Source organism: Lampetra fluviatilis, chromosome 4, assembly GCF_964198595.1.
Source record: "Lampetra fluviatilis chromosome 4, kcLamFluv1.1, whole genome shotgun sequence".
Classification (NCBI taxonomy): domain Eukaryota; kingdom Metazoa; phylum Chordata; class Hyperoartia; order Petromyzontiformes; family Petromyzontidae; genus Lampetra; species Lampetra fluviatilis.
In genome coordinates, this window is record NC_136278.1 from 3,091,997 (window position 1) to 3,119,984 (window position 27,988).

General features: G+C 43.7%; 1 protein-coding gene across 5 annotated transcripts in view; it reads left to right on the plus strand.

Moving 5' to 3' along the window:
* The window catches only part of NHLRC2 (NHL repeat containing 2), a 42,718-nt gene that overhangs the window by 12,819 nt on the left and 1,911 nt on the right, over positions 1-27,988 (plus strand). For 3 of the 5 annotated variants that reach the window (XM_078855364.1, XM_078855366.1, XM_078855367.1), the window contains 9 exons: positions 1,598-1,862; positions 2,606-2,811; positions 5,424-5,545; positions 6,009-6,141; positions 9,800-9,893; positions 12,669-12,903; positions 18,112-18,234; positions 21,767-21,982; positions 23,527-24,815. In XM_078855364.1, the coding sequence (XP_078711490.1) occupies positions 1,598-1,862; positions 2,606-2,811; positions 5,424-5,545; positions 6,009-6,141; positions 9,800-9,893; positions 12,669-12,903; positions 18,112-18,234; positions 21,767-21,982; positions 23,527-24,108 (1,976 nt within the window). In that variant the 3' untranslated portion in view covers positions 24,109-24,815. Of the gene's footprint in view, positions 1-1,597; positions 1,863-2,605; positions 2,812-5,423; positions 5,546-6,008; positions 6,142-9,799; positions 9,894-12,668; positions 12,904-18,111; positions 18,235-21,766; positions 21,983-23,526; positions 24,816-24,942; positions 26,649-27,988 lie in introns of those variants that run through there. The other 2 variants (XM_078855368.1, XM_078855365.1) reach the window with 2 other exon arrangements.

The following is a 27,988-nucleotide window of genomic DNA, read 5'->3' on the forward strand; positions in this document are numbered from 1 at the left end:
GCCTGGTGGCAGGAGTCCTGAGTGAGATGCTTTCAGGGATGTTTAGAAAGGGAAACATTGACCAGGCAAACGTGAAACGCGTCCAAGCATAACAGCAGCAAACGGGAGCCAAGCATAGCTATGGTGACTGATGTTGTGGGAGGCTGCCCTCTTTAAAAGACGGGTTTTGTGGAGTCGTCACCCACGTCTATTAAAAGCAACTGATGAATGCGCCAAAGACCGGCGCAGAAATGTTATACCCACTTGATTGGGTTGTATTGAGCACTGAAATAAATCGATCTTTAATACCCTCCGATTAATTTTTGTTGCATAATGTCGTTGGGTAAGCCACGTAGTTTTGCCAAGGCAAACATGAATTGCGGGGTTGGTTTGTTTGTTTCGACGGGATGGACTTACATGTGGTTATCGCTGCATGTAGGCACATGTCTCACATCCCAAGTTTTGTCAGCGATAGAAACACAAGTGGATGTTACGAATATATACCCTCTAAAGCAATAATGCCAAAGTGTCTGTGCCTGTCAATCATACAATAGGGTAAATGGTTTTTGACTAAAATTTCTGTCAGTGGTTGTGGAGATTTTGAGTTCTAATTAAGATATGTAATTGAATACCTGTATCGCCAGGTAAAAATCCATTGACACCAGATATATTTTTTCATGGAATATATATGAAAAAAACTTTTGATAAAACAAAACATTTCAATTTAATTGCATTAAAATTCTTACTGTGTTCACATGTAGGTATGTAATAATGCAGTGATCACAGTTTTACTTAATAATCGATTCTTACACCTATGATAATTGCATTAAATCATGCGTTTGAGGATCAATTATTGTCAATGAATTGACGTTGGATAAAATTGATTCACGTGACCCCTACTACCGCTCGAGTAAATACGTTCACCGCAGTAGTACAAAAGAATCAGCTCTTGAATCGAATTTCATTACTTTACCACGAAAAGTGCCAATTCATCAAATTGCTTGGACAGCCATTCATTGCATACCCAGTGCAAGAGTGTTTCTCATTATGAGTAGGCTTGCGATTGCAGCTTCACTCGAGGTTACAAACTTAACTTTGAATTAACGGCTAAACTCTTATCAGATGTGACTGGATAGTGCTGGGATCACAACACTCATCTGGCACTGCTGATATCCTGGGCTTGAATCTGAGCAGATGCCCAGGATTAAACCGGGTTCTCAAATATTGCAATTTGTTGGACTCAGCCTGGTTAGCATCGACTTTACAAATAACCCGTCACATTTAAACTAGTTTTTTGTTAAAATTTTACAAATTCCAGCTCAAAAACTTGAACATTTAAGTTTTTTGACATGCAAAAAATACTCTTTGCAGGGCATTAAACAATCCGTGCCCCTGGTGTGATATAGCGATCTATTGCAGTGACTTAGAAACAGTTTTGTGACTTTTATCTTTCTGGGCCATTCTCTCACATCACAGGAAGAGTTTTTAATACGATTTGCTTCGTCTCATCTGATGGCATCAAAGAAAGCAAAACATTAGTTGTGACGTTAAACCCTCCCTTCGACCTCACATCTGGCCATAACCGTGAGTTTAACCTCTGCCTCCCTCCGCCCGGCAGACGGACTGCTGGTGGTCGGCGTGCACTCGGCCAAGTTTCCGCACGAGAAGCTCACGGCCAGCGTGCGCGCGGCCGTCCTGCGCTACGCCATCGGCCACCCGGTGGCATGTGACGGGGAAGCAAGCCTCTGGCAGGACCTCAGTGTGTCGTGCTGGCCCACGCTTTTGGTGCTGGGCCCTCGGGCCAACCCGCTGCTGGCGCTTGTCGGCGAGGGCCGAGCGGCCACACTGCACTCGTTTGTGTCGGCGGCGCTGCGCTACTACCGGTGAGCGCCGACTCAGCTGCCGGACGGAAGAGACGGGGGAAGGGGGGCAGCATGCTGCTCGCTGTGCGGGCAGTGCTGGGTAAGATAGGTGCTGCCTACCGGGAGGGTAATTTGAGCTTGTCTGATTGCCATCGATATGGTGGGGCGTGATGGGGGGGCGCTATTGGTGGATACTGTTTTTTCCGTGTCTGAGCTTGAAAATAAACTCGTGATATCCGCCCGGTTATAAACGCAGGGTGAATCTTCTTCCACTTTTGTTTCTCAAGATGCTTCACAAAACATTTCCTGCATCTTTGTGATGACACTTTTACGAGGTATTATTTGGACTGCCATTGTTGCTGCCTTTTTTTGTAGTGTGAGCTTCTGTTGGCATTCGGTTAAATTTTTGTTCGCCATTTAAGAGTTTCTCATGAATTGGGTTCAGATGTTTGTGTCAGGTCTTTATTGGGAGCAGTAAAGCTCATTAGTTTGTGAACTTTTCAAAACAAACCTTGTCAGAGAACCAATTCTCATGTACTCTTAGTTAAGTCCTTCAAAGCACCTAATATTATTATCTTGAAGTAATATTTACACTGCTTTATTCTCAATTGTTGTGAAATGTGTTGTGTTTACCATGTTTATTATTCATTAATGTATTGCATTGCATTGCGGGCTCAAAAGGAGACTTTGGCTTTCAATACACTCTTACCTGGTTTAAATAGTGTTTTTTTGAAAATGATGATGGTTGGTGTTTTTGTCCCTAGAGAAAAGGGTGAGCTGAATGCAAAGAGCGTCGGAGTGAAGCCGTACAAGGACTCCCTCCCGCCTTCCCTGCTGCTCTTCCCGGGGAAGGTGTGCACGACGCGTGCCCTCAACGCTGATAGCGAGGAGAGGCTGGTCGTGGCAGACACGGCCCACCACACCGTCCTCGTGACGGACAGCAGTGGCCGAGTGCTGCACTGCGTTGGAGGTGAGCCTGTGAGCAAGGCAGGGGCTGCAGATGAAGAGAGTTCTCTTCTGGATTTAGGTCAGCGTGGCTTGCGTGTCCCTTTCATTGCCAGACTTGCGCTAATGGGTTGTGGGCACATGCGTCATGTTTTACGAATGCACGAGCTCGTTGAAGGCGGTTTGGTTTGGAGGGATTATCTGCGTATCGAGACGGCTGTATTTATTACATCAGCCGTGTGCGGTTTTTGGCGACAGTCGGGCAGCCGTAAGGCCCTACCATCGGGATTTAAAATGATCCTCACCAAAAAATTATTACATCATTTTCATTGACAGAATTATTTTCAAATGTTATCATAAAATCTTAAAGTATAATTAGCAGTCACGGGTTTGTATTGGCATTTGAAATACTTGTGAAATCTGCAGAGGGCAGTGTCACACTACAATACCATTAAATGCTCATCAAGAATTAAACTCTGGCTTGGGGAAAAATACCTCTGTTATTTTAAAATATCCTGTGTGCTTTATTCTGCACACCCACATGTTGCGAACATTAACTAATGGCTTTTTAATGCGCTCCGTTTTTACTCACAAAAGATGGCTTTCTTTTTACCAAAACTTCAGTAAAAAAAAACGAATGGCACAAAAAAGCGCCAGCAAGCTCAATCGCTGAAACTGCGGCCAGCATCTTTGTTGGATTCGTCCCACTTGATGTCGCAATGTTCACGGCGCTTTGTCAGTCGCACTTCTTTGCAGACCCAGTACCACCGGCACAACAGGAAGCGCAGGCTTGAGGGATTATCAGAAATCTCGCGGTGTTACTTTTCCACCGCCGCACTGTACGCACCCGTTTGATTTTTTTTTGTCCCCGACAGATTTCGGTCTCACGCCACGGTACGGGGGTCCGTGTTTGTCGCCTAACCCGTTGACAAAACCCAATCGCCGATGAACGCGTTTAAGCGTTGGTTCAGAGTTTTTTTTTTACTCCCTCCGCGGGTTCCCGGCATTCCCGTTTTCCCCGTGTCGCCGGCGATGCCAGCGCTCTTCTTTATTGCCGATCCCGCGCTCAAGGCCTTGCCCGCTTGGCCGTGTCTTAAAACTTTGGCGGCAACGATCCCTCTGTGCACAATAGCGCGCTGTGCAGCTAGTGCCCACACACACCTGCGGTTCTTGATATGGCTGGCGTACCCGCAGTGCAGGTGCCGGGTATTTCCTTTGGAGTGGTGCAGTTTAGGCCGAAATAGCTTATGAAAGTTCCCCCCCCCCTGCCCCCACTGTCCTTTCACTTTTTACCCATTGCAGCAGTTCTGTGGAAAAATGATTAGGTTTTTTTGGAGGACTTCGTATAAAATTATTGGAAGTGCACATTTAATTTTGCTGCTCGTTGAGCTGTGGAGGCAAGTTGTGAATGCGAGTTGTGGAAATGTAATGGAAGATGCAGCTCCATAATATGCAGATGTGGTAGATATGGGTCTAAGCAGTGTGTTCCCAATGCTTTTGTGACTGCAGGAAGTACTCTTTGGTTCTTTCGGCAAAGTAATTTAATTTCTTTCTACGTGACTTTACCGAAAGAACCAAGGAGCAGCGTGTCCCATGTTTGAAGACGTGAATTTGAGTCTGCTTTAATGAGAAAACCTTAAATTGAAGCGGGTTCTAGTGACATCACTGAATTGATACATTTTTAAGTTATATTCGATTGATGTCGTAGTGACATATCTACTAGTGTACCATAACGGTTTTCTTGGCTATATAAAAAAAACAATCTTATCAACAACACTTAAAAGTCATATATGACAACTTGGGACACCCAGTCTAGGTATGTAGCTACAAGACAAAAGCTATTTGTTTTTCTTTGGCTGTCTCTCTTTCAAATGGGCATTTGTATATGAAAGCAGGGTCAATGCTTGAGATATTGGGTCCCAAACGACGTGGAACCTAAGGTTGTACCTCACGTATTCGGATGACCAGATTCTTAGGTACAAGTGTACAAAAGCACTCTGCAGTACATTTATCATGTTAGAAGGATTACGTGTCCAAAAGGTTATTGCATTGAAAGTGAGATTGTGCCTGTGGACATGCATGTATATTTAGCAGAGTGTAAAAAAAGAACATGGTGTAATGCAAAGTCTGATGGGACATTTCTCTGTGATGACGGATTTTTGTTGAAGGTTTTGGCAGACCCATGTGGGGCATTCCGGCATACAACATCAGAGCACTTACAGATAAATAGTTTCTTCTTACCATGGACATGCAGCCAATGCTTTATGTATGTACCTTCACAATGAACGTAGCTGCATTTGTTATTGTTGCTACAAACCCCACAACACAAAGAGTGTTCGAATGAACTTTTCCCATTTTTTATGCGTTCCTTTTCCCAACAGGAGCAATGCTGCTCGGAGTTAGTTTTCAGGATTTTAATTATGGAATTGAAAAAATCGCTCACTTTATTTTCCACTTGTGTTCAATGATGCCTTCATTTGTCTTGCTTGCACTTGCGCTGAACCAACATCTTAAATGGGTGTGAGAGCCTGCGTGCTATGTTTCCCGTGCGCTACCCCGCTTAATGATGCCTGGATTTACGTTACGCTTGTCCTGATGCTACCACCACTGCGCTCCACCCACCTGGTCCCACCCCAGATCCCGAGCCGGGCTGTGTGGATGGAGAATTTTCGGAGGCTCGCTTCAACTCGCCCCAGGGAGTTTGTGTACGGGGTCAGCACATCTTTGTGGCCGACACGAACAACCACCTCGTCCGGCTCGTAAGCCCCTCCCATACGCATACATTTGTTGTGAGCTACGTTTGGTGGCCGCGGTGGCGAGATGTTAACTACCTCGCCTGGTATACAGGAGGTCGTTGGTTCGATCCCGACCCTGATGCCTGTATTTTTGGAGTTTGCATGTCTCTCTCTCTGTGGTCATGTAGATTTTTCTCTGGGTCCTCCGGTTTTTCCTTCCCATTTATAAACATAGCAAAATCAGTCGTGCTGTGCTGCTATGCTCTCACATCCACGCTCCCCTCCTTCACCAACACGCACTGACCATCGTGACAAAGGATAGTCAAATAATCCCCACAACCCGCACGGCGTGGAGAAGGCGCCTCATCCTGCAGTGGCTTAACGGAAAGGCTGTACGTGTATTTACATAATGCAATCATATGAAACTCATGGATTTCTCTTTGTCGGAACTGTCTTGGTCACTGCATGCCCACGGCTCTTACGACAGGTGGATATGACACAGAAGAGAGTGAGTACACTCGTCGGCACGGGGTCGCAAGGCACGGACAAGGAGGGCGGCCTTCCTGGTCTAAAGCAGCCAATCAGCTCCCCCTGGGACCTGGTCCTTGGCAGCATTGCAGGTCTGTTCCATGCAAAGCACACACTTCGACAATAATAATAGCTTTAACTATTGCCATTCTTTTTAGTACGCAGTTATTTCCGTCCAGCCCAAAGTCAACATTTTGCCTTGATGATGAATAATGAATAAGGCAGTAAGTATGTGACTTGAGTAAAGTAATTGACATTTAAAATAATATCAACCCTTCCTCATCTTAATTGAAGAATCATATATATATTTATTAGCTGCAACGTGCAGGGAATATAAATTACCAAAAATAAAGACATATTGTACGTTTCTGTCTCATGATGTTAATATTTCATAACATACAATATTGATTCTGTTCAAAACAGAGGAAACTGACATGTTTGTTATTATTTTAATTAACGATGGGAACCAAGGAAAATTGGACATACTCTCTTCGCATGATGTCCGCCAAAGTAATCTTCATTTGTCACGAAAATTGGTTTTAAAATGCCTGTCGATGACAGTTGGCTACAGTTGGCAAAAAATAAAGGCGGAACTACGTTTGCATGTTTTTAATTTGCTCACCTGATCTCTGAGTGACCTTCCTGACAATCACATCAACATGTACCATTTCACTGCTGGGCTGGTGCATGAAATTTTGGCCGTCTTGCGACATTACACGTGTTTTGTGCACTTATCAGCTTGTGAAATCAATCTTGATTTGAAATCAAGTCCAGCCACGTATTAAGATTGCTTATTAAAATGCATCTTTTGTGAATGAACTTTGACCATGGGACATGACTGAAGATTTCAAATGAACGATTAAGGAGCTGCGTTGGTAGTGCAAAAAAAAAAAAATACGACACCATTAATCCTGCTTTGTAACATATATATCACAGGCTAACATTTAAGCAATGGCACCATTTTACAACAGAGAGCTTGATCGAAATGTATAGTTTAGTAATAGTTATACAGCGCAGTTTAAAGTGCCGTATCAAATTTTAAGTCAGTCTTTCTGCACTCTCCACTGAGCAAGAAGTCATTCACCCAAACTGTGAGCCCTCTGTCTTTTGCACTGCAGTGTTAGTGATTAATTTAATGAGTTTTTCTTCATTTCAAGTTTGTCAAATGAGAGAAGGGTCTCCCTCTAGATTGAGCAGAAACTCTTACTTCACTTCCCTTCGCCTGGATTGGAATGAGGCTTCCAAAAAACCTGCTGGTTCAGTACCCAATGGCATTGCATGCGCCCCCTCAACAATTCAGAAATCTGCCCAGGGTACTTTACTTAAAAAATAAACAAAACATTTTTGAAAGACGCCTGCACTTTTGCTAATTTATGAAGACTCTGGCCTTAAGCAGGCCTCCGTAATCCCAGAAAGGTCACAGCTTTATTGGTTTAATGTTCTCATTAAATAATGGGGGAAATCTTACACCTGCGCTTATGCGTATGGGTATATTTCTTTCGTGGCCCAAAATGCTTCTTAGCTCTGATAAAAAGGCAACGCTTAATAAGTATGGAAATCCGCGATATTGAATTTATTCATTACAAAATTACACATTTCGAACTGCACCTACAAATGAAGGTAGTTGAGTGATTGTTTTTGTTGTTGTCACGTATCCATACACAGTTGATTGCCTTAGTCGCAGCACTGGCTGCACCAGTATAGAAACTGCGTAGCCGCCTTGCGCTCGTAAACTTTGCTCGTGCTGCTGCCTGCTATGAAGGCAACTTGTGGCAGCATTCCTTGTTTCATGATTGCCCCGCGCCGCTGGTGCTGCGGCCTTTTTTTCCCCGCCCTCTTCTTTTTGTTGGACCTCCACTGGAAGTATTACGTATTTATTTATTTCCAGCTTTTTGCCGCACCGTGAACACCCGTCGCCTTACAATTAAAACAAAACAATACAGTGCGAAAACGTCCCAAGAAAATCCCCGTTGGTAGATATGTGAGTAGAAGAAGAGCCTCAACTATTTGTATTTTGGAGTTACTGTAAGTTGATGTGTTAACAATGCCCCAGTTTCGGTAACCCCCAGCCTCTGTTTTGTGGGCGAAGCTGTTCTGGCTTTGGTTTAAGAAGTTTTCCAGTACCACTGCGCACTTGTGTGTGGGTCTTGCCTGTAATGTGATGTTATTCCTGGGACTATTTTAAGCGCCCTATTGCTTGTTATTTTGTAATGTTATTCGTTTTGCCGTCATTTGATTTTTTTGGTTAATTAATGGACTTACTGTTCGAGAATTTAAAGGCGTTTCAATGCAATGTTTTGATAAAATGTTGCCAAATAAACCGTATATTCAGTCTTCGAATATTTGTCAGCACAAAAAAATTGAATTCCTCACTTAACAGTATTATTCAAAAATGTAAAGTGACAGATCCGGCTTATGCTTATTAAACTGTAACAAACACGATTTAATTTGTTTAGATTAACGACATTCAACTGATTTATTTATTTACACAATGTGTCTCTTCCTGCAAACAGGCAGCCAGCCATTTAAATAATATACCTGTCTGCCATACACAGATATTTTAAGTTAATTCATAACATAAACTTAACAAAAGCAAGCACTTTAAACATCTACCACAATAGCTGTACAAATATGTGCACTGATGTTCACTTGCATTATGGTTATGTCATTCCACTGCTTAAATGAATCCAAAAACTTATTTTCAGACTTTTTACTTCCAGCATTAGACCAAATACCACAAGTTAACCTCAGCAGAAACCCCTTAATCATCATTAACATTTTAAATGCTGTCAAGGACAATGGCATGGATTAATCAACGCTGTAGGTGGGACAATGTGGTGTTGACGTGGCCTCGGTCACGAAATCTTCACGTTCACCGTGGCAACCATCCTAAGTGCATCGAGTCCTCACTGTCCACTCTTCTGTCAGCTGGTATCCAGCCATAACTGCTTCAGCTTCCCTCACGCTCCCTTTGTCCTGCCCCTTCTTTCCAACGTGCTCCTCCGTTCTACGCGTGTATGTATGTATGCATGTATGTTGAACGTCTTTCGCACTGTGCGTAGCCAATCACGCTAATCGGAGGTGCGTTCTACATCGCCAAAACCTCCGCCGTAACCTCTTTACGCTCCTATTGTTGGGCACAGATTGGGAATGTTATTTGTCGCTCCGTCCTTTAGCATGTTGTTTTCATTGTATGCTGGCAAATGGTAATGTGTTCTAGCCTGAGGGAAAAGTGTGTGTGTTTTTTTTAAGTGGCCAGAAATGTAAATTAGTTGTGCAATTTCTCAATCCTAATTACCCCTCCAACAAACTGTCATTAGCGTTGAGGATAAACAACTATTTTAAACAATGAAATGAGTTAAATGTTTTACTTTCGTAACTTTCTTCACTAGTTTAAAATTCCTGAAATCTTGTTGGCTTTTACGTTTTTTTAACGTGTGCTTACACGTAAAAAAGAAATGTTAATGACGTATCAGCAACGGATAGTTTACCTCCGTGACCAATAAAGAGCCCATTGCAGAAAACGAAACTTATTTTTTCTATCCTAATAATTTAAATGCCTGTTGCAAATTGATAACAAACTCTACTGGGTAAACATACATGCGTTGTATGTTATGGGTTCACATCACCCGTACGGACACTATGGGCCACTACCGTTCCCCGCAGTGTTACATAATAGATTCCCGAGTCGAATCCTTGCACCCCCCCCTCTACTTGCCACGTCTTCTGCATGCATGACTGCCCCCACAGATGGCGAACCCGACAGTGTCCTGTTCATTGCCATGGCTGGGACACACCAGATCTGGGCATACTTCCTCTCAGACGGAAAACTTCCCCGCAGTAGGTAAGCGTGGCCACAATTCTTTTGTTAGAATCCTTAAGAGATGGGGCAGATGCCTAAGCTGAAACTGCGTAACTCTCCTGCTATGATGGAAATAGCTACCTCTATTTAAGTGCATGGGATTTTAAACTTTTTTCTCCTCACTTTACTGAGTCCAACATTGACTGCATACATACTATCAAGCAGAGTCTAGAAAACACCAAAAAACCATCATGTTTACATAAGGCTTTTGTGGACTATGATAATGCATTTTATTCTGTGGATTCTGACGCAGTTGTGGAAGCATTCACAAACGAATGTGTTGATTAAAAACAACAATAGATGTATCGTAACATGCATAAAGATAGGACAGCTACACTGAGACTGCATGAATAAATTAACAAAATACAAATCACAAGAGTATTCAGCTATTCACAGCACTATTCGAAGATATTTTCCCAAACTCGGAGTGGAAAAATTAAAACGTAAAATGTTAACTATCTCAGCTTTTCTGAATACACGTTCATGATTACAACCTATGGAAATTAACTGCAGGAAATTATTGATAATGAAATGGCAAGTCACAGGAGGGAACATGCCAAATAGGATCACCACTGTGGAGATGGAGCATTAAAATTAGCCCAAGTGAAGGAGCGAGATGGATCGTGGCAATGCAAGGCCATTAGGAATGGCACGACGTGGGGTGGTGTCAACAGATCGCGATGCTTATGACAAATGCAACCATCTAAATCAGTGGTTCTTAACCTGGGTTCGATCGAACCCCAGGGGTTTGGTGAGTCAGTCTCAGGGGTTCGGCGGAGGTTGAGACACACACCCGACTCATATGATTGTGCACCAGTAAAACATATACCTATGTTTTGAATTTGAAAGAATCATATTTTATTTTTCCAATTAACAAGGGTTCGGTGAATGCGCATATGAAACTGGTGGGGTTCAGTACCTCCAAAAAGGTTAAGAACCACTGATCTAAAGACTCTGTACAAAACAGTAGCATGCACATCGCGGGGCACACGGAGGTGAGTATATTTATTGTTGTAAGAGAAGAGACAGTCATTGGTGGAGGAGAAGCAACAGAGGGCGGGGAGTCAGAAGCACGGATGGCCAGGGTGAAAGAGTTCCAAAAAATTAAGGGGGCAGCATAGGAAAAGGAACGACCTCGCCGCTGAGTGGCGATGAGTTGGGGCCTTTAATCAAAATATATATGAATGAAAGTTTGTTTTCAGCAATTGCAAATAAATACATATCAATATTAAGAAATAACCTACGATTGTTTTATCTACCTTCATGAAGGCAGATTGATTTTTTATATATTTTGAAACGTATCCATGCTTTACCTGCCCAGGCCATCACAGCGCCGTTGGGAGTGCAACAGGGAAACTATTCAACAGGAGATGATTCAGAGCTCCGAGTTGCAGATCTACATGCGACCATATTTCCCCAGCGTCACAGCCCATGCTTAGATACATTGCAAAAATGTACACTCCTTAAATGTCTGGCAGGCATAAGATTTTACGTTTGCGTGTTTTTATTCCTTTTCGAAGCAGGTGGCCTCATGCTGTATATAAAAAATGAAAAAAAGCGTATTTTGTGTCTGTGTGGCCTGTAATGTCGTTGCAGCCGTTTGTGGTGAAGCGCCGACTGCCCTGTATGCCTAAATAATCTATCACGATCACCGCCGCCACGCTGGGAATGCAGTTTATTATGCGTGTGGTCCCCTTGAGAATTTAAACAGCAAACACCTGCATGGCTAAGCTACGTTAACACATGGCTAGGCCATACTGCTTGTTGCTCTACAATTTGTTGTGGTCCACATTGTTGTGGCTGCCTACAGCTTTTAATAATAATAATAATGTAATGTACAGCCTTTTGTTGATCCACAAAGGGATGAGGGCCTCCCCCACACTGTCGGTTGAAAGTGTTGTGGCCATATTCTATCACGCTGGTCAGTGCAGGTTGGTGACGGGGGAACCCAAGAATCGCTCAGATATATATCGCTACTGATGTGCGCCGTGGCTGCGAGTCGAACTCGCGTTGACGGCGAAGTGTACTAACCACTCTGCCGCGCCACCCCCACAGCTGTTTCGAGACAACTTAATCACTGCTGCTTGCAAAGAGCCTTCTAAAAATGTCAGAGTTTGCACAAACTGCACAGCCATCCAAATGTGATGCGTTTTGGGACTCTCTTTCTTGCCACGGCTCAATTCTCATGTTGGTTTTCTTTTCAACTTCATATGTTCATGAGTGCGTACCTATTACCATGTGCGCTAAAACCCCAGCGGGAAATGTATGATTGGCTGTTCACCCAGATCGATTATCTGTGCACCACCGTTGTGTGTTTGTGCTTCAGACTTTGTGGCGCGAAGGGAGAACGCACTTGGTTCATTTGGCCAGCTTCTCTCGCATCCACGTGATACCATTTGCGTTTTCCTGTCCCGTGGGTCACTCCACTTTGGCTCGTTGAAAGCAAGGCTGCTGTGCCCAGCATGACTTCTCCCATGTTGTTTGTCGCAAAGATTTAGTTCGTAAGAGGTTTTTTTACGAGGCGATCGCATCAATTTGTAAATGCATTCACTTCACAGTGACACATTAATTCATCGTTTGCATCGTACGTGTTAATTATGGCAGCCTTAATAGGTACCCACTAACTGCCCCTGTCCGTATGGCTATAATGGGGTGCGAGCGGGGGAGCAGGGCAGCGGGGAGCTTTGTGTGTGCCATCTGATTGTTTTTGTGCGTTTTGGCATCGCCATCGTTCATTGGCATTTTCCCGTTCCGCAGCCAGGAGCACAAAGCAGGAACTTGCGTGCGATTGGCTGGAAGTGGCAACGAGGAGAACCGGAACAACTCATACCCGCACAAGGCCAGTTTCGCACAGCCTTCGGGGCTCTCGTTCGCCCCTGAGGCTGGCGGTGGCTGCCTCTACGTGGCGGACAGCGAGAGCAGCGCCGTGCGGGCCGTGTCTCTCCGCGATGGAGCTGTCAAGGCGCTCGTCGGAGGCGAGAGGGACCCCATGGTAACTGCGAGCTCCACGGATGAGTTTTCGATTCCCCACGAGACCATTGGTGCGCTTCGTATTCGTGCCATTCTTCTAGCATGGGGGTCGGCAAACCAAAATAAAGAGGAGGCTTTGTTTTCGAATTCGGTCAAAGAACTCAATATTTTAGGAGCAGCAATGCAATGTGGATACGAGACGGTGGGTCCTTAATAAATAACGTCGCGAAGCAGTCCTTAAAGAGTGGCAGGTTGCCAACCCCTGGTCTAGCAGATACTGTCTGCCAGTAGGGGGTGATGTTGACGTGGTTTTTCAACAATTAAGTAACTTGTGGGTAACGTTCACATTTTGGACCATAGTGTCGGCACACGTGGCCTACTGTCTTTAGAATAACAGCACGGGATCTTGACCGTCTGCTGTGAAGCACACTGCGCGTATTTCTTGAACCACGATCCTCTGAAACAGTTGGTAAGTGCACTACCGCTCGGCCTTGCGAAAGATGCCCATGCAGATGCACGCACGTTTGAAGTCTGATTGAGTTGATCCGATTATGTCACACTGGACTAAATTTCAGCCAGGACTGTCCGGGTCAGCTTCCAGAAAATATTTTCACGCCCGGGACACCGCATCTAGTTTAGGTTTTGCTATGGCTGTGGCCACTAGACACGCTCCTTCTCCAGTCTACTATAGACATGGAAAATATTCAGTGAGAAATTAAGCTTGCTTCCAAATACGTTATTGATGATGGCAATTGTTGACTGCGTGGGACTTTGCATAATTTATTAATTTCCATGCCTGTGTTGGCCAGATGCCTTACCTACCACATGGGATGATTATACATTCAGCACATCACCGTTATTTTTAACCAAGCGAGAGCCCACTGAGGCTCAAGTTTCTTAAGCAAGGGAGATCTCGGATATATACAAAGTAAAGTATAGTCAAAACAATATTCAGTCTAGAAAAAACACTAACACAAAAATAATAATCCATTTGAGATAAAGCATGTTTCTCAACAATTTTAGTAATGTGTGTGCATAAATAAAAAATGTTTACTCTTACTTTTCATACAAATAAAGTACAACGGTGTCAGTGCTGTAATTAAACCACAACCCCTAAGCCCATAGTCTCATAGAACAAGTTGGTAATTAATACCGTCGGGGTAGTTTATATACATAAAGCAGCTTCCTATTTTACGTTTGATTGTGATTTTACATTGATAAAGTGGAAAAAACACGATTTTTTTGGCTCCTCGCTACTGAAAATCCAACTTTATTCAACATCACATTATGATTGCACTTTGATTGGCTGTGTTTTAGTTGCTAAATCAAAGGTTTATTCAAAATCTTTTTTATTTGCTTTGCAACTATAATGTCTCATCAGGGCCTTCAATATGCGATTGATTTTGTCCTATTTTCAATGAAAACTTTAAATTACAGACCCGTTTTCCTCCGCAAATCCTGGACATCTGCACAATTGCGCAAAGGAGGCAGTCTTATAAAATGACACGATCCATGATTGCCTGTCTGGACATTGATGTCGAGCTTAATTGTTTCCGGGAAAAATTTGACTCCAGGTGGGTGAAAGAATTAGTGGCCAGTAATAAGAGTGACGTTGAGTTGGTGATGCTGCAAGCATTGACCTGGGCTGTCTGCCAATCCCTAGGCACCGGCAATCACGGGGGTTTGTGGCCAGCCGTGGGCTGTGTTAGGGGACAACAGGACTGTGTAGCTAACAAATAGAGATTGGTTAAATTGGACAGAGCTGCAAGTACATTTTAAACAGGCCCAGGGATAATGGTGCATCTCAATGCGCCCTTGTGCACTAGCAAGCTCTTGCTCAGTGGTTTGTCGTGAGCCAATGCCTGAATGTGCCCAGTACTTAGCGATCTTTTTTTTCAGTTTTGTTTTGGTTTTTTTTGTTCCCCCAAGCAATCCTGCCGTGCGAGCGCTTAAATGTTTAGAATTGGAGCTTGTCTGAAAACAAACATGGGTGCTTTAGCATGTGCTTAATCGTTTTGTGGTTTTTTACCCTTCGTATATAATAGAATGCACGTGATTAGGATTGCAATTTAATTAGTTTGTATCATTATTTGTGCCTTTATGGGACATGTCAAATGTTTTCCATAATAGAGGTTTTTTGGGGTAGATCGCGTAAATATATAAATGTGTCGTTAAAACCCGCCACCACCCGACACAGCCAACTAGTAAGGGTTGTCACGTAAACAGAACTTGCCAATTCGTCAAATGTTTCCCAAATCACATTTTGTCAATAAATGGACTATACAAATGTAGGTATCTATATAACAAAAACATCTTGTTACATCATCATCATCATCAAATTTCGATTTAAAGCTTTTGTGACTGCAGGGATTCATCTTCTTGGTTCTTTCGGTAAAGTCACATAGAATGGAAAAAAAAATAAAACAATAAAATTATTTTATTATGTTTTATTATTTATTATTTTATGATTTCCATTCTACGTGACTTTACCGAAAGAACCAAGAAGATCATCATCAGTAATAAACTTTGGGCAACGCATGCTTTCGATAGCTTGGGTTGACTTCAATATTTCTGGCCAGCAGGAAAATGCAGGCTGAGTGTCCTTTTAAATGGGGTGATCTTGCCTCCTAGTGCTGTAAGTATCATGTGCAATGTCTGTCTTTACCTCTTCAGTTTTTTCTTGTATCTTAAAAAGGCAAACAAACTTGAGCAGAGTTTTAGCCTTAAGCAGTCATTTCCATGATGTACTAGAACTAAAGTTAACAGAACATGTAATATAAAACTAATAAACGTTTGCCAGTTTGCATTTTCAAGTCTGCTCATGTTGCAGTTAATTGCTAAAAATGTAGCCTCAACAGATTATTTATTGAGAAAAATACGTGCATTTACTTGAAAATGTAAAAATACATCAGTTGCGCTGTATGGCGACGTTTGCAAAACTTCCTATCTTCATCTGCTGGTCGAGCTGGCGGCCTTCCGTGCTAAGCCACGTTCAGTGTTTAACATTCGACCGTGAAGTTGTACGGCCAATTTTTCATAGTGAAGTGTAGTAGACCTCTACAAGATGTTTGCCACGTGAAGGAATCAAAATTGTATTATTATTTTTCCCAATGTTTATTCAAATTGTTCTGGTAGTATCACGACGCGAGGATACAACCTCCCCTGTGTTCGACAACGGCTTGGGGATGGAGATCTCACAAAACTACTTCTGAGATCACTCCAAGTGACGTGTTAAATTCTCACAAATGAAGTACTGCACTTTGCCACATGCGCTGCTATAGAGAAATGTTAGTGGAATTGCACTCAAACTAGTGTATATTTCAAATGCATCACAAAATCTAATTTAATGTGAGAATTTGTGCAGCCATCAACAATTGGCCTAAGACCATCATCTCACTACACTTGAGAACCTGGTTTAATCATGGGCGGCTAAAACCTGGAGTTGAACTGAGGCTCTCAGTGCTGGTGGTTCAGTTCCCTGAACCCTGAGTCAGCCAGAAAATTTCAATATTTATTTGCCTGTTCACTTTTAGCGTGAGAGAGACCAACTTTGTAACGATATATTTCTCAGAAGTGTATGCTTCTGCTGACGTAATCCCCGAGTTGTCTCGGGGGGACCATTGTACAAAGGTCGATGTTGCACTTGTGGATTTCTTACCCGCTGCGCAAGAGCCTGGTGGACTGGTCACGCAGTCCTTAGCGCACTGCACTATGAACCCCGGTTACTCAAGTTCGATTCCCGGCTACGGCTAACAGCAGTGGCCCTGTGAAATATGCACCGATCCTGTCCTGCCCCCCCCCCCCAACCCATCGCTTCACCAACTTCCAATGACCAGCATGGTGAAGTATGGTCAAACAATCCCCATGACTGACGTGATATGGGGAGGACTTCTACAACAGTTGATTGACAGCTGGATTAAAAAGTGCTGTAAAAGCCACCTGTATAAAAGTTTATACGTTTTATGCATGGGTTTTTAAAAAAGGAATTATTGCACAGGCGTGGAAAGATTAATGCTGTGGTTATGGGCACTATGACAGCAAGGGGTAAATGTAAAATACAGATGTTGCTAATGGTTCTATAAAATGGTTTCATCACAAGTAATGGAGGGACATGTTAAAAAATTGCTTTCTAAAACCGGAGGCAGTCATGCAATAAAGCCCAGCAACACACCCCTCTCTCCCTCCCACCCATACATATTCAAAGCAATGAAAAATGAAATGTTATTCGTCAGGCTCTGTGTTTTGGGTCAATTCAACCTTCGGTGTGCATCTGGATGTGATGCCCAATTGTTTCTGGCGGCAGCATAACAAATGATGAATACGTAACGCTTATTATCAAGCCTTATGTCTGGGAATACGGGTTGTGAATGATAATGTGATTCTTTTCATGATTTTGTTGGAAAAAAATTGGAGTAAATAGCCAGTATTCATTGCACGAAGAAATAACGTTGTAATATTGTTTTTGTTATTGCAGTGCATTCGTATTTTCTGCATTTCTCAATTACTCTTCATTGTTAACCAAAAATAAAATATTGTACATCTTCTTACAGTGTGTGCATGATTAAACAGTCTTAACCGATCATATAAATATGAAGCAAATTGAAATACTAGTAAGCTTTTCGGAACCCTATATTTCAAAAATAAGTTTTATATTCTTTTAACATATCTTGTGTCTTAAAATAATTTTGGCTGAACAGGAATAGAAGCGGAAACGAACATTCATTTAAATTTAAGTACGTGAACAGTTTCAGAATAAGGTCATAAAGTAATTTAAACTGACATTTTTAATATTTTATTTGAACCTTGGCTCTATGTATCCGTTATGTTATTTCTAGCCAAGACAAAGATTCCCTAAAGCCTTGACAGACTGTTCGGGCAAGTCCCGTTAGCGAGTACCTATGAAGGTCAGCACAGCACACAAGGGGGTGGGTGGCAAGCACCATGCCCGGCCATCATTGTTTTCCCGAGTGGCAATGTTTACACATCGCACAAGGTACTTATGTGAGGCTGGGTCAACGAAGGGGATGCCCAGAGCTAGCTATAAAAATCACAGATGTTGGCCGTGACTGAGAATCGATCTCGGGTTGGCAGCTTCGCAGCGCAAGTGCGCTAACCACCACGCAACCGCTCCACGTGTGCACAAGTTGCGCAACAGTTTCCTTTGATGACCTCGATGGCGCATCGTTTGAGCGACCGTCTTTCTCTGTGGTGGTGGTGGGGGGGGAAACAGAACCTGTTTGCGTTTGGAGACGTGGATGCGAAAGGCGTGGACGCCAAACTGCAGCACCCGCTGGGCGTGGCGTGGCACGCGTCGCGTCGCCTGCTCTACGTGGCCGACTCCTACAACCACAAGGTGAGGCGTCGCACGGTCCCGCATCCTCTGCCTTCCAGCGTCTTCGGCGGTATCCATGAAACGTGTTGGAACGATGAGAAAAGCCCTAAAGACAAAGCTGTGTACATTACGGGCCAGATGGCAAGGCTGTCCCCTCTTCGTGGCTCATTTAAGACCATCAGAGAGTGAGACTCCCCCCCCGGGCACTGGGGTGTTAATTTCTCAGTGGTCGGAAGAGCGGCTGGCGAATATTAATATTTCTTTATTTAGTTTATTCATTAATGCTCTTTACGCTGGGTTTCGAATGCTATTTTTCAATGGCCACTACGAATCAGGCTGTGTAGACCTAGGAATTGCCCATATGACTTACAGGATCAGCACTAAGGCCATGGGCCTGTGTCCTCATGTTCTGTGGGTTTGGCCCCATCTGCTATGCCCTTCCATACCACTTTTCTCTCTCTACCCACTGTGAACGGGTGTGGAGGGTGAGGAATCGATGTACATAGAAAAAAAAATCCTTAGTAATAATTGCAAGCAATTTCAAGGCAGGCTTGGGTTGTGATAAAATAGGCGACTACAAGCTATAATATATAAATTTTGTATTTTTTCCGCTGTGTTATTCACACAAAACATGGTCCTGAAGGTGAACTAAGTGAGGGATGTCGCTGGCCTCTCATATCAGGACTTGTTCCGAGGTCAGCCCAGGTAAAAGCTCAGGTTGCCGTAGGAACTTGAGCAAGCCCTCTTTGCATGCACACGGTAAATAAAGTTAGTTCCACTTGAGTGGTTTTGCAAGATTTGGCAAATTGGTGATTTTAAAATGTAAAGAAAATTGAATTTCAAACTAACATGAACCAATTCAAAAACTGCTAACTTAATCTTGTCACACTAATCCTCCCACTGAAGTGCCCAACGGGGTCGTCTCAATACAACTCAATTTAGTGGGAAAGCAGTTGGCTGGAAAAAAACAAGTAATGTGTTTGGAATGCAGGGGGGCAGGAGAAAGTGTTATTTTACACTAAGACCCATCCCTGGCTGTGGCAGAAAGTTTCAATTTGAGTTTCTGAACTGCTGTTGTTGTGGTACTGTGGGAATTAGTTACACACGGGAAAGGTTTGTAATCATTAATTTGCAAGTGTCCTTCAAACCTGTTAATGTTGTGATTTAAGAAGAACTGTAAACGTGCTTTTACAGCTTATAAATTGCACTGTAGGTCTTATTTTTTATGCACTGCTTGAATGCAAGCTACCATTTTACACAAGTCGGTAACCTTCCGCAAAGAAGTGCAATAAAAATTAACTTTGTTGAGGCCAAGACTGTGGTAGGTGAAGAGATAAAATTAGCCTTGGGCCCCAGCCCACTAGTATGATAAAAAATAATTTTCGACATTAGACACTAAACCCAGAGACTCTCATATTGGTTGGGCCATGCCCATGTGAGGTAAGATTTACGCTTAGCGGTTTGCAAAGGCCTGTGAGCCGGACCACCCCGTGCTGCTGTCTAAACTTTTTTTTTAAATCTCAAAGCTGCGCCGTTTTGGCTCAGAGATTTTCACACGAGAGGCCGCACCTCTCGTCGGGTTTGACGCGCGTAATAGGATAATGCGGTGTGGGGGTAAAGCCCCCTGGGATGTGGTGGGCCGTGCGTGTGCCCTGCGGCACTTTCCTCCTCCTACGCTCGAGATTTGCGGTGGATGCGAGCCACAGCCGGACGCTTCGCAGGGACCCTGGCGGATGAGTAGAGAGCCCTGCTGCTTGAGAGTGCACCACTTAGGGAGAATGTAAGCTGCTAAGAGGAGGGAAATGTCAGACATCTTGCCGAACAATGCACGCTTGGTTCAACACGATGAAAAAAAACAGCGGAGAGCCAAACGTGTAGTTAAATTTCGATTTAAAGCTTTCGTGACTGCAGGGATTCATCTTCTTGGTTCTTTCGGTAAAGTCACGTAGAAGGGAAGTAATAAAATAATAAAAATAAAACATAAAATAAAATAATAAAAATAAAACATAATAAAATATGTTTTATTTTTATTATTTTATTACTTCCCTTCTATGTGACTTTACCGAAAGAACCAAGAAGATGAAACGTGTAGTTGTTGCAGTCTCACCGTGGATGTAAAATAGGCATTTAATGATTCACTTTTGCGATTTTGTTCACGATTCGTTTAAGTATTTTTTTTACCATCTCGTTTGTTCCGTTATCCTGAATGTTAAATGAGTTTGTACTTCGCATAAAAATGCGTACAAATCATAGTAAATTGATTCTCACACCGTTCGGTGCGTGTTTACTTGACCAAAAAAACCCCGATGAATTGATGCGTCCGTTACTTGCTCAATGTCAAAGCTTGAAAAGCACAGTGCTTCAGTGACTCTTTGCTATATACAGAGCCCTAGGATAAACTGGGTGTGTGGAGCAATGCATATGTGGTTGGTTAATATATGGTCATAGACTCAAGAGATCGTGGGATTCATTGACAGACCTAATGAGTGCTGACATTTATCTGATTTTGTATTAATACCTTTTATAGTCTCTTCATCAACTCTACAGTGATTGTAGGGATCCTCTGCTGAGGTTTATCCAACCTAAACGAATGTTCTCTGTTTATTGTGTTTGCTGATGAACTCAATTGTACCCGCACCCTCTCCCCCATTCTTGTTTCTCATTTCTTATTGTGTGTCGAGCATGTGCGATTAATTTGGCTTTGTTATCGTTGCAATTTTAAACATGTGGTTTTATAAATGAACTCATTGATACAATGTGTTAACAGAAAGTTTGCTCGGGATGTTCTCACCTATACAACTCAACAACACAAAATATATTTTGTGGCTACCATACAAACCCTTTCTTGGGATCTGCACTACTTTTGAAACACTCGCTATGTAGAGGTCACTCGCTTTTGAGTTGAGATGAACAATGTTTACCCCTCCACGACCTGATGTTTTCACATCTCGGAAGCTAAGTAGTGTTTTAGAGCCTGGTTAGTACTTAGTGTTGTCGGCTTCAACTGCTGCGTGGCGAGGAGATGACGTTGTTGCGATGGGTTTCATCTATCTGTGCGGAACTTTTGTGTGTTCATCCCTCATATGTTTGGTTTCTCCGGGTTCTCGAATTTCCTCCAATGAGTCAAACTCTAATTCATTACATTTTCCAAGACTCCTAATGCAGAATCCACCTGAAATGGAGTGTTGAGACTCAGTGAGCCTTTCTGGTTAAATAAAATAAATCATTTTATTGCCTATTACCAAGTCACCCAGAACGCACCCACATTTGTTAGATCTTGGAAGTTATGCAGAGTTGAGCCCAGATACTGCTTGGATGGGCAGGCACCAGATGGCAGTGCAGCAAAAGCCATCGTTGTACTCTACTTCTGTGCTCCCACGTCTACGCTCTCTGCCTTCACCAACCCGCGCTCACCAGCGTTGTGAAGTGTGAACCAACAACCTCACAAACTCCGCACGGCATGGGGAGGCCCTCGCTTGCCAGCGCGTGCCAATCGCTTAGTTATTAATATAATTTTTTATCGTCGTCTTGTTCCTCATTCACCTCTGTGGAGATTAAAGCCGTGGACCCCAGCACAAGGGCGTGCGTGACCCTGGTGGGATCGGGACGATCCCCGGACGGCGGCCCCTCGGCTGCCCCGCTGGGACGCGACGCGCTGGCCGAGCCGGGCGGCCTGTGCGTGGGCGACGGCGGGAAGGTGCTGTACGTCGCCGACACCAACAACCACCGCGTGTGCGTGGTGGACCTGGACACGTGCGCCCTGTCCACGGTGAGCCGCCGTCGAGTGTCCGCGTCGCCCAGCGTGGCGGGTGGGAGCTGCCCTGTGCAACTCGGCCACGCTGGGGCACAGAGGTTGTAGGGGACGCCGGGCTACAAATGAATAGGGGAATAAATGGATAGGATCGGGGTAGGAGGGCGCGGCCCATTGCATTTCTCGCACCAGGGCCCATGCCGACCACCACGCTAGGCCACAGGCATGACCGCCACCTATTGCTGCTATTGGCGCTGCCAGGGATGTCGGGCGTAGAAAATCTCGTTCGTGTTTACAAAGCGTGACGAGTCTCTTGACAAAAGAGTTCATCGTTTTGTATGGTGCGCTTGGACTGGTGAGGCGGCTTTGAGGAGGGTGCTGGACCGAAAGATGAGCACTCTTGTGAAAACACCGGGACATGAATCACTCGCAGGCTGGTGGGGGGGGGGGGGTATTGTAAGGGGGGTGGGGGGGGGTGGCGGATAAATGGGATTTGCTGGTCTTGGTGATTCATTTTAAAAACGGACAAAATATAGAAGGCTCGGTTTTTGAGGAATTCTTGAAATGTATTCGTTGGTGTCTGTGGCATAGTTTTGGCTGAGTTATTAATGTAAGGCCTTTGCAAGAAAAATGTCCGTTTTCACGCTTGATTTTTCACCCGCTTTGGACTCGCTTCCATCAGTGTCCCCCTATCTAATATTTATCGCTGGTATCTTGAGAACACATTTCCTTATTTTGTGATTTCTGTATATCTAAGTTGTACACGTGGCTTTGGAGGCATTAATCTTCTCTAAATCTGGCAGACTAATCCCCCTTCCTTCCCCTGACCCCATCATTTTTTTGAACTGATGAACACCCGTGCACATACGTACATGCCGGTGTGTTCTGTACCGTCCACCTGTATCGTGTAGATTTGAAAATGTTTTAAGTTGTTTCTCTTTACGGTATTGGCACTCATTCCAAATAACCTCTTTAACCCATTTGCACACTCGTAATAATAATGATAATAATGATAATTTACAGACCTTTGCCATTGCACTGCTGGGTGAAGGCCTCTCTATGGCGTGTCGAATCTTGGAGTTGTTTGACCAAACTTTACCGAACCGATCATTGTGGGTTGGTGATGGAGGGACCCAGGACCGGTTCAAATATCACTTTCCCACGGATGTTTGCATGGACCAGGAATTGAACTCAGGTGGCTTGGGTTCATAGTGCAGTGCGCAAAACCACTCCACTGCTCGCTCTTTGTTTGCAAAGAGCGAGCCATAGTCCTTTTATCAACAAGCTTAGTTTATCATTTGCAGAAATACCTCGTAGTACGCAAAAGCATAATTCACATTTCACACGCAATTCCAAACGTAATAGTAAAAAAGAAATGTGTTCATATATTAGGTCATGTGAGGTAGCATTGTGATTACAAAACAATATCACTCAAACCTTTGTCAAAAAAAGACCCGTTGAGATGTAACTGACTTATAACTGCACTCAGTACTTCATCAGATTGTCAATTTGTCTCCTAGGCCCTCAAAGATGTATTTTTCTCCCCCCCCCCCCCCCGACAGTTGCCAATTCATTTTCCGGACAAGGTGGATAAAGTGGAGTCCGACAGCGGCCCTGTGCGGTCGCTGCTGTCGCGATCGGCCACCACGCACGCCGTGGCGCCGCCGGTGGAGGTGGCGGTGGGGCGCGTGGTCTCGCTGGTGCTGTCGCTAAGTCTCCCTGAGGGGGCAGCTCTCACGGCAGGAGCGCCCAGCGCGTGGCAACTTCTCGGTGCGCGGAATCCCCCGCGCGCGTGTGCAAGCAGAGACGCACCTTGTGATCCCGTAGCAAACTGTCAAGTGCGCCGCCTCTCTCGAGCGAATGTGGGGGCAGCGCTTGTCAGCTGTCTACGGCGCTCTGAGCCATTGCTTGAAATTCCACGTATGGCATGTGGTCTGTGCTACGCCCGCACAATTGGCTTCTCTCAAAATTTGTACTCGTTTTGTCAGCTCTGGAGGGATAAATGGCTGAGTGAATGCCCAACTAAAGATTTAAACTCACAACTCTCCGATGAAGAGCTTTCTGCTTTAATTGCCATGCCACCTACCCGGATTTACAATGGACTTGATAATCCATCTCCGCCTATCTCCCATTCCCGGTTTTAGCAACGAGGTTGTTCAGGCTCTGTGTTGGCAGCTTTGATCATCATTCCGCACCTCCAATTAGCACGGTGGGCTTTGTATAGGGGCGAAAGAAGTTCAAAATACACGCATACATACTTATCTCCCTCCACCTATCCCTGTCCTGATTCTCACCGATTAGCTGGCTGGAGTTGTTTAAGTCTGTCCAGTCTGTTACTTTGTGAATCCAAGTATTCCTTGCAGTGTCCTTTTTTTGTTGTCCCCATAATGGTTTCTTGTTGGATCCTCGTGGATAGTTTACCGGCTCTATTGATGCACCCAAAGAACGGCAGTTTTCTTCATTTAATGGTGGCTCGAAGTCGATGTTTTTGTCCTGAATGGAAGGAAATTTGGCTCCATTCTCGTGGCTAATTGTGTGCGCTGTCCATGGCATTTGCAGTAACGTTGCGAGCCCCACGATTTATACCACCCGTTCGGATCCTCAGGGCACACTACAAGAGCGTACCACGCTGTACACTTTGTGTTGAACAAACGCGATATAGGGTGAAATAAACATGATCAGTGGGATGAGGGGACAAGCAGACATCAGCAAAAAATACATAGGCAATTCTTAAATCAAATAAATAATCCCATGTATTGAGTTAACACATCTAAACAGCTAGAGTTCGAACTATAGATCATTACAATGCAGCTGCAGAGCATGCGAATACGTATTTTTTATATAACAAAAAGTCCTCAGTGTAATACTATTCGTTCGCTTGTTATTCTTCATATGAAAGTGGAAGGATTAACAATAGACCAAAAATTACCTTCACAAAAATTTCCCATTTCAAAATACACACATTTTGTGTTTTTCAGAGGCCATGACCTGACCGGGACAGCGAGCAAAAGAACGTCGAAACGGAATGATAGGTTGCTTGTTATTTCGCACTCGAGATGCCTATTGACAGATGGCTCAATTAAGGTATTTTCAAAATCGTCATTGTGCGGTACTGCGATTGATTTAAAAGACGTTTTCGTCATTACAGAAACCAGGACTGGCCACGGATTTGTGCGGGTCACTCGACTGAGGTGGAGGGTGCGCGTGGAAGAGGCGTTATGACAGTCGGCGCTGCGACGCGCGAATCGTATCGACGCAGTTGGATGCGCGTGATGTCATCACGCAGATAGATGCGGTGACGTCACCACCGCGCACTGGGCCGGCCCACGTGCCGGCCACCAAATTTAATATTGTCGTAGTATGATACCGCTGCTGATGCGTGTGAATATTTGCATGTCCTTTTAACTTAAAAAGCAAAGGTAGTGCAAGCACGAGACGTTCGTTTTTTAAGGTTATGTTATTACCGTTGCAGAGATGGCACCAAAGCCGCTGCTAAAGCACATTGAATCTAACGTATATACTTAAAAATATTATTCTATACAAAAAAATATTATTGTAAATCGATCATTCTGTTTATTATTTTCTTTAAAATAGCTTTTTGGAGTTTTTGCTAAACATTGGTCATTGTTTTGTCTCGTTCAGCGATACTGCGGTGTGGGAACTCAAATGCGAGGTTGCCATTTTTTTGAGTCGAGAAAGCTGCTAAAGACCATCCGACATGGCGTGGCCTTGTTGCGACTTTATGCTCCACAGGGAGCGAAAAGGAGTAAGCTAAGCCTCTTTTTGAGTGCCCAAATAGTGTACATCAGATGTATTTTCTAGTGTCTTTAGGAGTGCCTCGGTTACAGTTTCACAAAAACAATGTGCGGTTTGCAAAGGAATGTGATAAAATTGGCTGCTGTTTGTTGTAATTCAAATACTGAAATCGAAAGGGCAGCTTTAAAAAAAAAATCACCAACATTTTTACATTCTGGTCAGGAGCACAGAATCTCAATATACATATATAACAGTAAGTATAGAAAATAATATAATAACGGTAATACAATAAGATGATAATAAATCCAAAAGGGAGGCACAAGTGCTTTACATGAAGCAACTCCTGATCCCATTGAATGGATTACCATACCTAACATACGCAGAAGTCCAAACAATAATAGCAACAACAAAGAAAACTGAAGGGGTAAATTATTAAACATCGGTGGAGGATCGGATGTCTCTGCAAATGGAAATGTAGTTTCGGAACAAGGGAGTGAGGCCACTGTGCCGGATGAGTTCTGCACATGGGCGTTGATGAAATGTGATTAAGCCATCTGGCTTTGGCCGCATTGTTGGAGCCTTGCATACATTCTCACCAAACAATTTGTTTCGCTGTTGGGTTCGTGGCTTGCCCGCCTTCCTGGCTTTGCCGGATTAATGTGATTTTTTTCTACCATTTGTGCCAGTGGAAATTCCAGGTGTTACTATGATACGTCAGAAATTGTCCGAAAAATAATTTGCTAGATTCCTTTTGCACGGCAGTCGCACGGGCAACGTTGGAGGGGGTCCATTCACAGCTCTTGAATGTGCAGGAAATTGTTGCACTGCAAATGCGATGTCGATTTGCAACCTCGAAATATGCCTGGACAACTGCATGCCTCTTCCTTCGCAAGATTGCTGCATGCAGCCAGCAAGAATGTATCCACGTTAATCTATATACAGTACAGCATTTACTTTTGTGTGTGTATGGGTATTTGTGCGTAACTCATATGTATACTCTATAGTTGACGGGCACTCTTATCTGTGGTACGAGGTTATTAAGTACGTATATATTCATAATTATTTTTTACAATCTAGTGACCCCTATTAGTACATTATATAAAGGTTGCGATAACAACTGTGTACACACATGGTTCTGTCACCATTCGTGCATTAACGAATTGTCAATTTGTTTCACGAACTGATCATGCATTTTTTTTTACTTTGTTTATATTTCTCTTATATTCGATATGTCGTATGTTCTCCCTCGTTGTGCTTCAATAATTTCCATCAGCTCAAATGTAACATTCCATATTGCGTTATATGCATCAATTGTAACTAATCAATTGATACATGCACAATTCGATGCCTGGATTGCAAGCATTACATTGATTTTGATTAGTTTATTGGTGAATCGTTAACACATCTCAGGTATATGCAGTTGACATCTTTAGAGTTTCGGCATTGCATCTCATTGCGTATTTCAGCATTACTGCCGATTTAATCTATTTAAAGATGCCCCTCCGGTGTATAGCATTGTGGAGCCCCCAGCTGTGATTATTGAAAAATTTGGCTCGATTATGGGCATATGTCTGAATTAGAACTCTCAACAATGAACTGCCCCCACATCTGAGCCGTGTAACTCTAATCCTGCCATATAGTCGGCGTTTCTGTTTATTTTCCCCCTGCGTCCTGATGAAAGCAATTTGGCTCAAGCCTTGTGCCCTGCTTGCTTTCCCATGAAAAAAAATCCTTTCATCTGTGCATCATGTTTATCGACTATTAGAATGCTGTCGAAGAATATACCATTGCCGTACGAGTACATTATGTAATGTAAATGTTCACAACGGTAATTATTGATCATGTAAGCTGGGCAGTTATTATTTTAACTTTTAGTGCATACGTTTCCCTGAAGACATAAATATAAACATACTGCTGTACGAGGGCTTCCCCCTCACCGTGCAGTGCCTGGCGCATACTTGACTATACTTCATAATGCTTGTCAGTGTGGATTGGTCAGAGGCCGTATTTGCCATGCGTATGCAGGTATTATATCGGGTCTCCACTAGAGGGAGCTCTAGAGAGCCCCTCTCGGGGGAATTTTGGCCCTATCTTCCACACCAGTCAGAGGCCTCGGAGAAGGTGGGGGGCTCATACTTAGCTACGCCACGCGAGAGACATGCCCACTGACTCCCACACCGCGCAAACAATTGTTTTGAACAGTGCGTGGCATGGTGCAAACGGTGTGATGAAATGTGGCCTCCCACAAGATCAAGAAGCTAGTGCCAC